The 16,096-nt window shown below is 49.3% G+C and overlaps 1 protein-coding gene across 1 annotated transcript in view; it reads right to left on the reverse strand.

Moving 5' to 3' along the window:
• Positions 1 to 15,715, reverse strand: part of PTPRJ (protein tyrosine phosphatase receptor type J) — a 173,341-nt gene extending 157,626 nt beyond the window's left edge. Inside the window, exon 1 of the mRNA XM_086677409.1 lies at positions 15,244 to 15,715. Within this exon, the coding sequence (XP_086533535.1) occupies positions 15,244 to 15,687 (444 nt within the window). The 5' untranslated portion in view covers positions 15,688 to 15,715. The remainder of the gene's footprint in view (positions 1 to 15,243) is intronic.
• Between the last annotated feature and the right edge of the window lie 381 nt (positions 15,716 to 16,096).

Genomic DNA, 16,096 nt, shown 5'->3' on the forward strand with positions numbered 1-16,096 from the left:
GATCACCAGTGCTATCACTGATAGTTGCAACAATAATAAGGACAGCAGCTGGCATTTATGGGACACTCTCTGTATGCCAGGCACCATACATTTTCTTGTGGAATCTTGATCACAATCGTCTGAAGCATTTATTATCCCCATTTGGCACATGAGAAAATTCGGGCCTTTAAAAGCACTGTGCTGCTGTTGGTCACAAAGCAGTGGAAGCGAGATCGTGAACAGCCGCATCCCTGGCCCTGGGCAAGTCCCTTCATCTCTTGGTGCCTCCCTTCTAAAACGGACAAGGTCATTTGAAGGATGAAGTGGGGTCCAGCACACAGGGTATGAGAGCACTGAGGACATCTCAGAATAACTGGCTGGAATCTGGGTGAACGAAAATGGAGACCCAGGGGCGCCTGAGTGGCTCAGTCGGTCGAGTGTCCACCTTCGACTCAGGTCATGAATTCATGGTTCATGAGTTTGAGCCCCGCGTCGGGCTCTGGGCTGACAGCTCAGAGCCTGGAGCCTGCTTCCGATTCTGTGTCTCCCTCTCTCTCTGCCGCTCTCCTGCTCACATTCTGTCTCACTCTCTCTCAAAAATAAAACATTTTCAAAAATTTAATTTGCTTATTACATACATATTTGAGTGAAGATGTCCAGGGGGCAAGTATATATGAGCCAGGTGGTCAGAGGTAGAGGTCAGATTTAGAGTTAAATGTTAGGGAATTAATGAGGGGATGGATATCTTCTTTTAAAATTTTTTATTGTGGGGTGCCTGGGTGGCTCAGTTGGTTGAGCGTCCGACTTCAGCTCAGGTCATGATCTCACGGTCTGTGAGTTCCAGTCCCACATCGGGCTCTGTGTTGACAGCTCAGAGCCTAGAGCCTGGAGCCTGCTTCCGATTCTGTGTCTCCCTCTCTCTCTGCCCCTCCCCCACTCGCACTCTGTCTCTCTGTCTCTCTCTCAAAAATAAAATAAAAACAGTATGTCCAGACCAGGTCTGACCAGCACTGAGCTGGGGGCACTTGTTCGCCTTCACAAAGTGATGTTTTCCTGAAAAGCTGGTGCACAGCGAGTGTTCAGAAAGCCAACCCTCCTTGCTGCTGGCTGGCAGCACCATCAAGTTCAAGTGGGTTTCCTGGGTTCCTCCTCCAGCTCATTCCTGCAGGTCTCCCTGCCTCGGCTGGGACAGCCCTGGGGCCTCTCTAAACACTCTAGAAGCTGAAAACTGCTCCAGGGAGCTAGTGGGAGGGGGAACTTGGCAGCCAATCTCTTTGTCATGGGATCTCGCTTTGACTGGGTCTATCTCTTGTGTGGAACTTGGCGCATTTGGGCCCTTCCCTCAACTTCACATCCCAACAGCAGACCTTGGCCCCACACATACCGCATTAACACTGGCTTCCTTTCCCACCCTGGAGAGAAGGAGAATAATGTCAGTTATCCCCATTTTGCAGAGGAGGAAACTGAGGCTGCGAACACAGGGAGAAATGTTGCATGGGAATCAACGCCCGGGTGCCAAGACCCCTAGGGCAGTGCTTGCTCTACCACAGCATCCCTAAAACAAGCAGGGAGTCAGATGCGAAGCCTCTCTTGAGCAACCTGGCTGTTTGTCGCATCTGTAAACACTGTGCTTAGTTTATAGCTACTGTCTCACTGGTAGGAGGAAGTCAGTTACCAACAGCGTCACATGGAAAATGGAAGAAGGGCGGGTCCCCACTACTGAGACTGCCAGGTGCAGGCAATCTATACCTGTCCTTCCCAACAGGCATTGCCTGAAGCAGTGGCTCTCAACCAGGACGCTTTCCCCCTCGGGGGACATCTGGCAGTATCTGGAGACATTTTTCATTATCACAAGTGGAGGGGGTGGGGGTTCTGGCATCGAGCAGAGGCAGGGATGCCACTGAACATCCTACCACGCACAGGACAGTCCCTAAAACAACTAACGGGGCCCCAAGGATCCATAGTGCTGAGGCTGAAAAATCCTGGGCTAAAGGAAAAGAAGTCCCCACCCACCCTCACCCCAACCACAGTGTTGGACAGTTGCAAAGCCTAAAGACCAGACTCCAGGGGCGAGCAAAGGCTAAGTGCTATGTGCACGTCTCCCAAAAGAAATCAAGACTGCTGGCCAACTCAGTGGTCAGGCAGAGGCTGAGGGTCTGAGTCTCACCCCTCCCCCAATACGTCTCTCCTCCCTTTTTGAATGTTTAATTTGTGTGCTATACAATTCTTTGTGATACATACTTATTTTACATACTTCCTGTAACAACCTTAGAGCGGAGTCACGTTATCACCACTATTTTATAGTTGAGAAAACTGAGGCACAGAAAGGTTTGAGCACAATCAAAGTGAAACAAGGAATTCCCATCCAGGCATCTGGCTCCAAAGCCAGGTTTTAACCCCTGCACTATACTCGGTCCCATGAACGAGCCCAGAGTGAGACTATCAACAAAGGTGACTTCATGTTGTCTGATGTCCACAATCACAGGAACAGACTCCCAGCAACCAGATACCAGGAAGCTACATTCGAGGTTATCAATGATTTTAGAGAAGCCCCGATCTGAGCTATGAAAACCATTTCGGTATCAAGTCTAAACTCTAATGAGAACGCAGGATCAGAGAACAAGGAAAGAGGGGGTTTCAGGGAAAGCAGTTTGCAGGATGGGATGAGCTGGAGAAATGGGTCGAGGCATGAAGTCAGAAGATGGGCATTTGGTGATGAGGCCAAGCTACATGCAGCAGGTGTGTTGCGACATAAGAGAGATGAGCTAGGCTGGCAAAGCTCTAGGTCTGAAAGATGTGGCTAGTGCTTCGTAAATGGTTCCCGGAGGACGAATTTAATGAACTGGGATGGCCCCGCCAGCAGGGAGAAATGGCAAGCAGGACCATTATTCGCCTACAGGAAAGGCTCACTTGGTTGTATGTGATCTCATGTGCACGCGCACACATGCTCTCCTGCTGTAGCTTAACTAACATTATTCTTTCCTAGAGACAGTTGTGGTTCAGAGTCTAGCAGGGCAATCCTCAGACAGGCCAACACGTCTTAAGGAAGAGCTCTTATGCCTACATCTCCTACAGTTTCTCTTCAGGCAGTAGGATTTGGTGCCACTTTAGATAACACTCCCAGGCATCAAGGTTCATAAAAGTTGAACACCTTCAGGGGCACCTGGGTGGCTCCGTCGGTTAAGCCTCTGACTCTTGATTTCAGTTCGGGTCACGATCTCACAGTCTCATGGGTTCAAGCACATCACAGAGCCTGCTTGGATTCTCTCTCTCCTCTCTCTCTCTCCCTCTTTCTCCCTCTCTCCCCCCCTCAAAGGAAAAGTTGAACACATTCAGAGAAGTTCTCCTCCAACCTTGGGCACATGGCAACTGCATCCCCGGGAGACATTGTGTTAACAAAGAGGGGTATATCGGAAGTGGAAAATTAAGTACCTACTGAGCACCATAAACTGGACGGGGTGCCTTATACACCTTCCCCAATTATCCCTAATAACTCATGGCCTGGCAACCACTGTCACTTTCCAGATGACACAACGGGTTCCAAGAAGCATAAGCACCTGGGGAGACAGCAGGGGCGCATGGTGTAAGATAAGAGTGTGGATTTGGATCCACGCTTCTGCTGATACCAAAGGCCGTGCTCCTCTTCTTACGGGACACTCTGAAGCCAGGTCACCCATGCCCAAATTCAACTTCTACAAAACCCAAATACATTCACAACAGGAAGGCCAAGACATGTCATTCATTTGATTGGAGCCAAGGCCCCAAAGTTTCAGGAAGCCTTTATCACGTATCTATAGCAAAGATACCCTTATCTTTTGTGGCTTTTGGAAGCATTTTACTTCTGCCACAGCATGACTCTAGGCAACACCCTTCCCACAGAAGATGGCCTTGCTACCTGTGGGAATGGCCCTCAAGTCCAGTTGTCCATCCAGGAGTCTCAGACATGGCCTCGCTCATGTAGGTAATACTGTCTGGCTCCCCTCTTGTGCTCCCAAAGAAGCCCACAGCTAGCTGGTTGAGATGTGTGGCCATGAACCAGATCGTAACTCTCCGGGCCTCAGTTTCCTTCCCTGGACCCACATCATAGGATTACACAATAGGCAAAATGTGCTAACAGTAATCCACAATATTCAACCTGTGGTAGCTGCTATTGTTATTTTTATTATCTCAATTCATCCGAAGACAATCATCAGAGATGGGTTCAGAGATTTAATCACAGAATCATCTGAATAGTGTTGATTGTGGCAAAAAAAAAAAAAAAAATGTTAAAAAAAACACACTAGAAGATTAATCACAGGAGAAATGAGATCCAGGACCTCTGTATAATGCAGGATGCAACAGCTGAGGTTACACAAGAGAACATCTACTGGCAGGGGAAAATGTTTGCCACACATTGTCACTGCTTCACAAACTGCCACAAACTGCCCCCGAGAACTCAGAAGAGAGTGGACTCACACCCCCAGGAACTGGAGATGTCTTTGTGGTCTCCTGCATTCACCGAAAACATTCTGGATGCATATTTGGTATCTAATCTATACTGTGTCCCTATTTGTTTCAAAACACTTTCCACTGAGTAACAGTGACCCTCCAGGAGAAAGCCTCATGTTTATGCTGTAGATTATTGGGGTCCCCCTAGGGATGCTTCTGCCCCTGGTCCTGACACACATATAGACACGAAAAATGAAAGTCACAAAACACATGTGGCAGGTAGTCCTATTTTAGGATGGAAGGGGAGGGGGGAGAGAAAGAGAGAGAGAGGAAGGAAGGAAGGAAGGAAGGAAGGAAGGAAGGAAGGAAGGAAGGAAGGAAGGAAGGAAGGAAGGAGAAATATAAATAAAGACAAGGATCACCCATCAAAATAGTTTAGGAAGTGGAGATTACAGGTAATTTTGCTTTCTTCTTTTATTTATCTGTATCTCCAATTTGTATATATTAAAAACAACAACAACCAGTACTAACTTACGTCAGAACTGAACCAACCAGCTCTGGATCAGGACCCTCGAGCCAACTGGAGGCTACGGGCCCCCAGAGGATCAGCATGAGAGGAGTGAGGCCAGCACAACCTGGAGGTAAACATTCTGGGCTGGAAGGCCAGGCAGGGCCAAGGGTGAGTCCCCCACTACCCACCAGCTGGGTGATGATCCCTCAGAACATCAGACCACCTGAGACTCCCAAGTTCTCTTCCAAAGCACACAACACAAGAGGCAGTGTCAGCTCTCTACCTAACCCCTGAACCAAAGAACACAAAGCATCGCCAAAGGCTTGTTCTACACAAGTGTTCTTCAGAAGTGGTCCCTCCGAAGTTTCCAGAAGGGCAGCTACTTAAGAGTAGGCCTCCTCAGCTTTCAGTGGACCTGCTCCCTTCCTATGCACCTCCCTGGAAGCTGGTCCTTCCTGTACCGGCCACTGCAAGACAGTCTTCAGCTACATATGGGGGCACTTACAGTGCATAATTGGGGACTTCATACTGGTGTTCCATGGTCTTTGGAAACAGAAGCCACCTTCCCCCCCACATCTTCTGCCGCTCAAGCCCCTATCACAGTAGCTTCCAGTTTTTTTGGACAATGCCTAAAGCCACAATAAGAAATTAATTTTCAGGGCGCCTGGCTGGCTCAGTAGGTAGAGCATGTGACTCTTGATCTCGGGGTTGTGAGTTCGAGCCCCACCTGGGGTGTGGAGATCACTTAAAAATAAAATCTTAAAAAAAGAAAAGAAAAAGAAAACCACTTTCTGTGTAATTCAGTACGAAGACACACAAAGTCTACATAACTGAAACAAGTTTCACGACACAATACTTACCTTTTCTACGTGCGGTAAACCCTGATATTTTCTAGCCCATCGCTTTTTCATGCCGCTCATAACTTAAATTGGTTTTATGACCCACAGATGTAAACACGCTGTTTTACAGCAGATACATCTATGTTTTGGTTTTCCAAACTTCTACAAATGTTCTGGATTATATTAGGGGGAATCATATACAATTACCAATATTCAAAGGACCAGAAACAGTCATTTCATATGGTTCAACCTAATAAGTATGTATGAACCAAACCAGGGGACTCAACCGCCCAATTCGCCTCTTGTAAGCTAATTATATATTTGACTGGCTTTTACAACTAGGCTACACTACAACTAGGCTACATCTGTGCAAAGACAGATGCCACCTGGGTTGGACAAGCCACCTAGGGACAGACCGAGCCACGACATAAATTACAATGACAAACTCACAGGAATGTTTCGAGGGTTGAATGAGCTCATATATGCCAAAGGGCTTTCTAAACTATAAGGTAAAAACGATTTTTAAGCCTTTTTAAGTACTAAATTATGCCCATACCTCAACAAATTACGATAATAAAACAACAGCCAACATCTTTTGAAGGTTTATTTCATGCTAAGAACTTGTTATTTGGATCCGGTCAGTCTTCCACCACAACTCTATTTGGTAGGTATCTTTGCTGCCCCCATTTTCCTGATGAGAACAAGGGAGGCTCCGGGCATCAGAATTGTTGGCCCAAGGTCACCTGCCTGGGAATCAGAGGAGTCCGGTCTGTCTGACTCCAAAGCCAGTGCACTAAGCTCCGGGTAGCAATCTCCCTGCATACCCACAACCACCTCCCCGCAGCTCTCCTTCTCCAGGCCTTGGGGACAGGACCATCAGCCTGGTCCACTCTCAGCGGGGAAAGAGAGAACTCCCATGACATAAGGACATGAAGAGAAGGTGACCAGTTCAGCCAGCGGCAGGAAATGCAGGATCACCTTGCTGCCATAGAAACTGGTGGCAGTCAGCACAGACTCTCTTGGTCTCCCATCTCCCGCAATTAGAGCCAAGGATTGTGTCTTTAAACTTTCAGTGGGGGCATCTGGGTGGCTCAGGTCATCATCTCACGGTTTGTGGCTTCGAGGCCTGCGTCAGGCTCTGTGCTGACTGCTCAGAGCCCAGAGCCTGCCTCAGATTCTGTGTCTCCCTCTCTCTCTGCCCCTTCCTGGCTCACACTGTCTCTGTCTCTGTCTCTCTCTCTCTCTCTCTCTCTCTCTCTCACTCGCTCGCTCACTCAAAAAGAAGTAAACATTAAAAAAAACAAATTTAAACTTTCAGTTGGTGGCATTAAATAGCTCCTCTTGTCCTTACAGAAAATGTACCCAGAGACCAGGGCAGCCACAGTTAGAGCCAGCCAGGTCACAGAGAAATACTCAAGTCAATGCAAGGAGGACTCTGTCTTTCTAAGGGACATGGTCAATATTCCTGTGCCCCTCTGGGCCCAGGACCACATTCACCACTCTCCAGTCATATCTCGCGGTCATTTAATCTATAATTCAATTATATGCACCGTCAAAAGAGAAATATAATTTAAATTGTGCTATCAGGAAAGCCTACACTGCTCCACATACATGTATATGTGTATAAGTATACATTCCATTACAGATTTAATCTCTTAAATCCAATTTGAAGACTTTGTAGCACAATTTTGAAAAGTCAAAATTATGGCCTTGTTCCCTAACTTTAAAATCTAACTCTTGGGGCGCCTGGGTGGCTCAGTCGGTTGAGCGTCCGACTTCGGCTCAGGTCATAATCTCGCGGTCCGTGAGTTCGAGCCCCGCGTCAGGCTCTGTGCTGACAGCTTAGAGCCCGGAGCCTCCTTCAGATTCTGTGTCTCCCTCTTTCTCTGCCCCTCCCCTGCTCATGCTCTGTCTCTGTCTCAAAAATAAATAAAACATTAAAAAAAAAATTTTTTTTTTAAATCTCTTGGGGCACCTGGGTGGCTCAGTCGTCTAGGCATCCGACTTCAGCTCAGGTGGTGATCTCACAGGTCATGGGTTCGAGCCCCACATCAGGTTTTGTACTGACAGCTCAGAGCCTGGAGCCTGCTTTGGATTCTGTGTCTTTCTCCCTCTGCTCTCCCCAGCTCACACTCTGTCTCTCTCTCAAAAATAAATAAACATTTACAAAAATGTGTTAAATCTAACTCTTAAGTAAACGGGAAATTTTCATTAAATGGTTTTTTTTTCTTTTTTTTAGATTTTATTTTTAAGTAATCTCTACACCTAACGTGGGGCTGGAACTCACAGCCCCGAGATTAAGAGTCACAAGCCCCATCGGCTGAGCCAGGCAGGCGCCCGTTGTTAAATACTGTTCTCCTAATTCCGTATCCATTTATACAAGGAACTTTAACAATAATAACGCAGTCTCAACTTACCCAACTACCCTGTGTGAGCAGCACTACTACTATTATTATTAGCACTTTAGAAATGTAAACACCGAGGGTCAGAAAGGTTAGGCGCCACCCAAGGTCACAGCTAGTCAGGTGGGAGGCCAGGATTGTAATCAGGCAGTCTGGTTCCACGCTTCATATTCTCCTCACCACCCAGGGATCTCATCTATCCCTGAGTCACTAAGGAACAAGGGCCACATCTAAAATAGTTGGAAAACACACGTATTTCCAACACAAATCAGAACCGAAGGACGAACTTCTTTAATTTCCAAAGAGCTTATACAAATCAATAACAAAATAGCAATCTTTTTTTTTTTTTTTAAACGAACCAGGAGTTAACAGAAAAGAAACGGAAGGAAGGAATGCAGACACCCCAAAACATAAGAAAAAATATTCAACTAACTCAAATAAAGATATAAGTAAAAGTCAGGATACAACTTCTCGCCTCTCAGATTTAAACATTTAACAATTTTCACGGCGCCTGGTTGGCTCACTCAGTAAAGCATGCGACTCTTGATATTGGGATTGTCAGTCGGAGTCCCATGTTGGGTGTAGAGACTATTTAAAATTTGTTTAATCTTAAAAAAGTTAAAAAATAAAAATTAAACAACCCACAATTCTCACACCTATGGATGCAGGTATAAACTGGGGCAATGTTTTTATTTTATTTTTTTATTTTTTTCAACGTTTATTTATTTTTGGGACAGAGAGAGACAGAGCATGAACAGGGGAGGGGCAGAGAGAGAGGGAAACACAGAATCGGAAACAGGCTCCAGGCTCTGAGCCATCAGCCCAGAGCCCGACTTGGGCCTCGAACTCACGGACCGCGAGATCGTGACCTGGCTGGAGTCGGACGCTTACCCGACTGCGCCACCCAGGCGCCCCTGGGGCAATGTTTTTATAGGAGAGCTTAACAATAGCTCTCATATTTTAAATGCATGTACCCTCTAACACAGCAACCCTAAAATTAGAAATGTATGGACATCGTTGTGAAAGTGACAAGAAATGTGTACCAAAGACAGTCTTGGAAGCATGATTTGTAAGAGATGGGGGGGGGGGGGTGCAAAAACAATTAAAGTGTCTATTGATATGGGAATGGTCTAAGAAATCGTGGTAAATTCACACATCAGAATCCCAGACAGTCATTTAAAAGAATGAGTTAAAGCAGGTATTAAATGACCTCTAAGACAACAAGGTAAATTGAAAGGCTAAGTAGAATACAATGTATACATAAAGTTTTCTTTAATGTAATTTTTTAAAAAGATGAATACAGATACTTGCATACAATACAAAGAAACATTTTCCCCCCCTGGAAGGAAACCAAGGATGCCCACAGTGGTTATCTTTGAAAAAGACTAGTATTTTTCTAACAGTATACAGTTTTGCATTGGAGAGTTTTTAACCTGAGATTCATAGGCTATTTTGAAGAGCCTATGAAACCCCTTACATTGGATACAAAATTGCAAATATGTACATTCCTTTTGTGGAAAGGAAGCTTCCCTTTTACTTACTCTGTAAGGGTCTTAATACCTCCCCCCCTCCAGGAAGATTAAGAACCACTGTGTTATATAGACTCCACGTTGGTACTATGTTTTAACATTCACTCACTCATTTACTCAGAAGCCATGAACTAACACTGGGCTGGGGCCCAGCACAGGCACCCAGAAAGCCACCACCCATTCCTGCCCTGGAGAAGGAGATAGTTTGGGGCATAATGACGACATTGTCTGCTCGAAACTCAGAAAAGGCAACAGGGTACAGCTTTCCTCTAACAGGAAGAAGGAAAAGTGGAACTGAAAATTATTTGCATGTTTAAAATTAGACCTTCTGTGGGAGCTGACACTACTTTGCTTTCAAAATGCCCCCTATCCTCTGTCTCAATACCACCAGCCCTCCACCCGGGCATTTACATGCCATGGAAATTCTAAGACAATGGGAAGACCACAGCTATCACTAATAAGGAAGTAATAACAAATTTCCTACGGCTCCTGTCCCCATAGGTGTCACCAGAGAAGCCACTGGAAAGCCACACAAGGTGGTGGCAAAGTTGCTGTAGACTTCTCTGGTCTGATATATCTGCCACCTCCAGGGATCTCGATGTAGATCCCTGCCCGACTCATCCCTGTAGAAGCTGGGGGCGGGGGGGGGGGGGGGGGGTGTGGAACGTGTGGAGGACAACAAGGACATCACACACACAGCCTACATCACAACTGTCACTGGTTAGCTGGGGGTGATCAGAGTAATGTCTCACTCCCAAATCCTGTCAGTCATGAAGACAGGCTCCCTTTCTTACCCACAGGCCTCCACTCAGTGCCTGCTGCACACCCAGTATCTCCCAAACTTAAGCAATGTTTCACCTTTCCAAGTCTGCCATAACCATACCATCCTTACATAACTATTCACCCAATATTTTCCTTTGGATCAGCTTTTTATTAAATTTAAGCAAATTTATATACCATGACACTCCATTTAGTCTCAGTCTACCTATAAAATCATGGACCTGAGGGGCACCTGGCTGACTCAGTTGGTTAAGCGTTCAACCCTTGGTTTCACCTCAGGTCATGATTTCACGGTTCGTGAGTTCAAGCCCCGCATTGGGCTCCACGAAGACAGCATGGAGCCTGCGTGGGGTTCTCTCCCTCCCTCCCTCTCTCAAAATAAATAAAGAAACTTTTTTTAAAAATTTTTTAAATTTTTTTAAATATAAAATAAATAAAATCATGGACTTGATATGCAACTATTTTTTTCCACTAACATCCCCTAAAATAAATCATTCTTAATAGTTAAAAAAAAAAAAAAAATGTGCTAAGTTCATCTTGCATGCCCGCAGGTGCCACTCTGTGAGAAACGCTTGATAGGTATTTGTTATATGAACTAATGATGTGAAGCCCCACTTGTCCCCAAATAACAGCAGCAGCCACAGCCAGCAATCGAATCGTGCCTCCGATTTTACACAGCAGTTCCTCTTCTATCATATTTGATCCTCTCAACTGCCCAGTGAAACAGGAAGTGTCAGTCCCATTTTCCAGATAAGGACATGAGGAGTCACAGAGCTTGAGGGACTTTGCCCAAGTTTATGCAGCTACGAACTGGCAGAGCAAAGACCCGAACCCAGGTCTTTCCCCTCCAGACCCCGTCTCCACTAAGACTCAGAGTCTCAAAGCAACAGGAGCAGGAAAGAGGCACCTGGGTTGTCAGTGGCACAGACGGAGCAGATCCTATAGTAGGATTCAGAGAAGCCACAGTGACTCCCTGCCCCATCAGGGTTCAGGGCCGACAAGCCTGTTCTTCATCCCTGAAAATCCATCACCTCATCTCTTAGCTGCACTGAAGACCTTCTCTAAAACACACGGCTTTGTTCGGCACAGGACAGTGAACTGGGGCGGTGGAGACATCAGACCCGGTTCTACCACATACTGGTTATGAATCATTGGTGAGTTCCAGCTTCAGTTGTCTCTCAGATAAAACGGCACCTACCTTTTAGTATTTCTGAAATGGTCAAATGACTTAATGCATCCAAACCCTTGGCACATACGATGTTGCCCATTAATTATAGTATTACCAGCGGCACTAGGTTAAAAAGGAAACACACAGAAAATTGCCTCTTACACTGCACTCAAAATAATTCCCTTGGCCAAGCAGTGAATGGATGAAGAAGTAATTGCAGATGATGTGCTGGCTAAACCCAGGCCCACAGCCACTCAGCAACTCTCCCTCGGCCTCAACCCCAAGCAAGGATTACTTTTAGGAGCTAAATGACCTCTTTGCTGACCAATGTTGCTCACACAGGAGCCAGGATTGTCTCTGCTCAGGAAAGCTTGGGTATCCGTGGTTGCCTTTATTGTAGGGCTCAACCTGAAATCAACTCAAAGTCACAGTCTAACCATAAACCAGTCCGCTCTGTTTTCTTAAACCATCTGCAAACAAAACATCATCGCTCAGTTCCTCCGCCGTTGTTCTGAAGCAAAACAAAAATATTTAAAGTCACCCGTATGAGAATTTAACAAGCAACTTAAGGAGGAGTCAAAACATTTTTTTGTAGTCCAGATGAAGCAGGCAGGTAAGCAGGCTTAAGGATTAGCTATTATTGATAATAGACACAAACAGTTATTACTCACCAGGAAACTAAAAAGCAAAGAAAAAGCAAATCCCAAACACTGTAAGACCAACAAAACAGCTATCGGTCACCAGCTTTTTTTTTTTTTTTCCCCCATTTTAAAGCAGCTCCACTACCAACCTATTTCTTAAAGACTCTGTCAGGGCTATATTTCCCAAGAAAAGGAGGCAAGGTTGGGGGGAAACTGCTTTGTCACCTTGTCTAAAACATACACATAAACCAAAATTAGTGTGCAAAAATGCTACGAGAATGGGTGGAGTCAGACGTTGCAACCAGCACAGTCCTCGTGCTGGAATCATCTCTGACTGTCCTTCCTGTCTTGCAGAAGGGGAATGAGATGCCAGGGTCAAAATGGCTTTTCCAGCCCTACTAAGCACCGAATCTTCCAGCATCTCTCTGCTTTCCAGCCTCCACACCCATCCATTAATTCACAAACAGAGCTGTGCCTTTTCCAAGAGTTGCCCATTTTTTTTAACCTGTTACTGTTGACGCCATTTAACACACACACACACACACACACACACACACCATCCAAGCCTCAGAAAACCAATCAAATGTTAGGGAGGTAGTCTGATACCTTCACCCATATTTCCTAAATGCGCAAAATTCAGAAATCTCAAACATGACTTCCGATCTCAAATATGTTTCAACCTTGAAAGGTTCAATTTACATCCACAGTTTTGGGAGTACTCGGTGGGGTAGGGCTGTATCTACTGTGAAAAGTAACCGCAAAGTGAAAACATGGCAAAAAAAAAAAAAAAGTCACCGTGAAAATACTAGGCAATGCAGATGCCCATCCGGTCTCCTCCACACTCTTGCCAGGTAACCTCAGCCTGATCACTGTCTTCTCTGGGCCTCAATATTCTCATTTAAAAAAATGAAGGGTGTGAGCTGTCTTGAAAGTCTGGTCTGGCCCCCAAATTCCCTGAAATATTCAGTATCAAAATGAACTGTCAACTGTGGATTGTGAAAGTGCTTTTTCAGAGAGCCTTTCACATTTCCTATTTTATAATGTATCCAAAAAACAAGAAATAGAAAGAGTCCCCTTGAGTTTCCACAGAACAAACTGGAGAGGAAGGAAATATCTGAATCGGGGACACGCAGAGAGCAGTAGTGTGCTACTGAGATACAAGGAAGGCCTGGGCAAGCAATAAATTCACCCAAGAAATGTTTCACTGATTCAAAGCATAGTAACCATTATGGACAAAGTAATAATAATATAATACAAAATATATGTGTCAAACTAAAAATAAATGAAGATCAAGTATTTCTTTAGTATGAACTTTGGTACAAGAGATCTTCAATTATGAGGCTTTTTTTTTTTTTTTTTTTTTTGGTAATTCATGGACTGCTGTCCATGAATTTCCTTAAAGGGACAGGAAGAAGACAGTCTATTCACACTTCACCCTACTGTAACACCGCCATCTGGACACCCTTTAAGGTTTACAAAGCTGTTTCAGACATTGGCCAGTGCAAGCTCCTCAAACAATTCTTGGGGCAGGTGGTGTGAACCCACCCTACAAATGCTGTTAAAAAGAGCATGCCCAGCGCTGAAGCCTGGCCCTTGGAGCTGGTTCTTCTGACGCCTAACCCAGTATTCTCTGCAGGAGGCCACACTGTCCTTTCCAAAGTCTACTGAGGAAAACTGGGAGGGGACAAGAGCAACTCCTTGGGTGCTGGGAGTTGCTGGAACCCCCAGGCCTCAACTCCCTTCTCAGCCTGCCTGCGAGGCCTCCTTGCTGCCCCAAGGCTGTGTTTTTGCTGTCAGACAGTCCTGTATTTGTGCCTGAAAACTTTTCCCTGAAACCAGGCTCCATCCTTAGCCAATAACTCATCTCCCAGGCTTCAAGCATCATCTCCCCAGAGCCGTCGTTTGTATAAAACAAGCAAGACTTTTCATTAACAAAATGCACAACAGGGGTCTCGCCAGGCCACTTTCGGCCGCGGGTGCGAGACCCTAGCAGGCTCCTGGAAGGCTGTGAGGACCAACCTGCTAGCTCAGCTCCCGCGCCAGGGCTGGGTGATTCTGCTCTTTCACTTCTCCCCCCCCTTAAGTTCCCTATCTGTGACATGGGAATGTCTCCCAGCTGCCCTGCCTCGCCCCCAGTGGGAATACTCTGAAGGGGAAACGGCGCTTTCAGAAAGGTCGGCCGCCAAAATGCCAGGCACAGCATTATCTGAAAAGCGAAGCTAGAAAACAGGGCGGTGGGGAGGGAGAGCCTGCGCCCACAAAGCACGACTTCAACGCCCAGGGAAGCCAGCGGCTTCCCCGGGAAGGGGCACCGTCGCCCTGACGAACGCTTGCGAGTGGCCACCTCCGCCGGGGCTGGAGACTTTCCCCAGAAGCGGTGCCCTCGGCCGCGAGGCCCCCGCGCCTCGCCCACCGCCCCGCGGCCCCAAGCCCGGCCCTGCCCGGGCTCCCCCGGGGCCGCCGCCGCTGCCCTCCGGCCCGGCCCCTCGGGCCCCTGCGGGCCGGGTCGGAGGTCGGCCGCGCTCGGCCAGGCCGGCCCCGCTCCGCGACGCGAGCCCTTCGCAAACACGCCCCCTCCGGCCGCCGCGGGCGGGCGAGCCGGGCCCGCGCCGGCCAGATGTGACCAGCTCCGGGAAGGGCCGGGCCAGAGACGGCCTGGAGCCCGCGCGGGGGCTTCCACGGGAGGCCACGGGCACCCCGGACCCCGGGTCCCGCCGCGCCCCCGCCGGGACCGGGCAGCCGGGGCAGGGGCTCGGTCGCCGGCGCGCGAGGCCGGCTGGGTTCCGGCGAACCCCCTCCAGGAGGGGGGCTCCGAGCTCTCGGGCCCCTCGCCACCTCCCGCGGACCCCGCAGGCAGGGCACACCCGGGCAGGTGCAAGGGATGCCAGTCCCGCCCCCACCCTCCGTGCTCTCCCCCCCCACCCCCCCCACACACACACCCCGCCCGGGCCCACCCGGCCGCTCACCTGGCCCAGGCGCAACAGCAGCAGCAGCGGCGGCAGCGCCCAGCGCAGCCCCGGCGAGCGCGGAGGCGGCCGCGCCTCCCGCGCCGCCCGCTTCATGCCCCGCGCGCCCTGGAACGTGCCCGGGACGCGCGAGTCGGGCCCCGCCGTGCGCCCGAGCCCGGGCGCCCTCGTCGCCGCCTCCAGCCGCCGCCTCCTCCTCCTCCTCCTCCAGCCCGTCCGCCTAGTCCCCGCTCCGCCCGCCCCGGGCTTCCCCGGGGACATGGCAGCGGCGGCGGCGGCGGCGACCACACGGCGGGGCCTGGCGCGGCTGCCGCGGGGGGGACGCGTCCCTGGGCGCGCAGGGGCTTCGTGGGGCGGAGCAAGAGGCGCCCACCCCCCGCGCGCGGCGCCCTGATCCCGGCTGCTGCGGCCCCGGCGGCTCCCGCTGCCTCCTCCGCGCGTCATGCGGCTCCGGCTGCAGGGAGCCGCGGCGAGCGCTCAGCCCCCTCCCTTCCCCCTCCCCCTCTGAATATTCATCGCTTCCTCCCGCCCGGCCGGCCAGGCGGCTGCCGAGCACCGCGGCCCCTCGCCGCCCTCCCGCTGCAGCCCCCGCCCCCGCCCAGCCGGCCGGGCGGCGGGGAGGGGGGCGGCGGCGCGCCCCGCGCGCGCCCTGGCGGCTCCCCTCCGGCGGGCAGAGGAAGCGCCCCCGCCGTGCCCGCCCTCTCTGCCCAGCCCTCCCGCGTTCCTGGGACTCGGGACCCGGGACCGGCTCCGCGCCTCTCGCGCCGCGAGCCCGCACCCCTCGGTACAGGCGCCCCAGCCCCGGCCCCGCTCCGTGGCCCGGCGTTTGGGGCCCCAGATGTTGGCCGAGATC

Source organism: Puma concolor, chromosome D1 (genome assembly GCF_028749965.1).
Source record: "Puma concolor isolate L17-30 chromosome D1, mPumCon1.1.hap2, whole genome shotgun sequence".
In the NCBI taxonomy this organism is placed as follows: domain Eukaryota; kingdom Metazoa; phylum Chordata; class Mammalia; order Carnivora; family Felidae; genus Puma; species Puma concolor.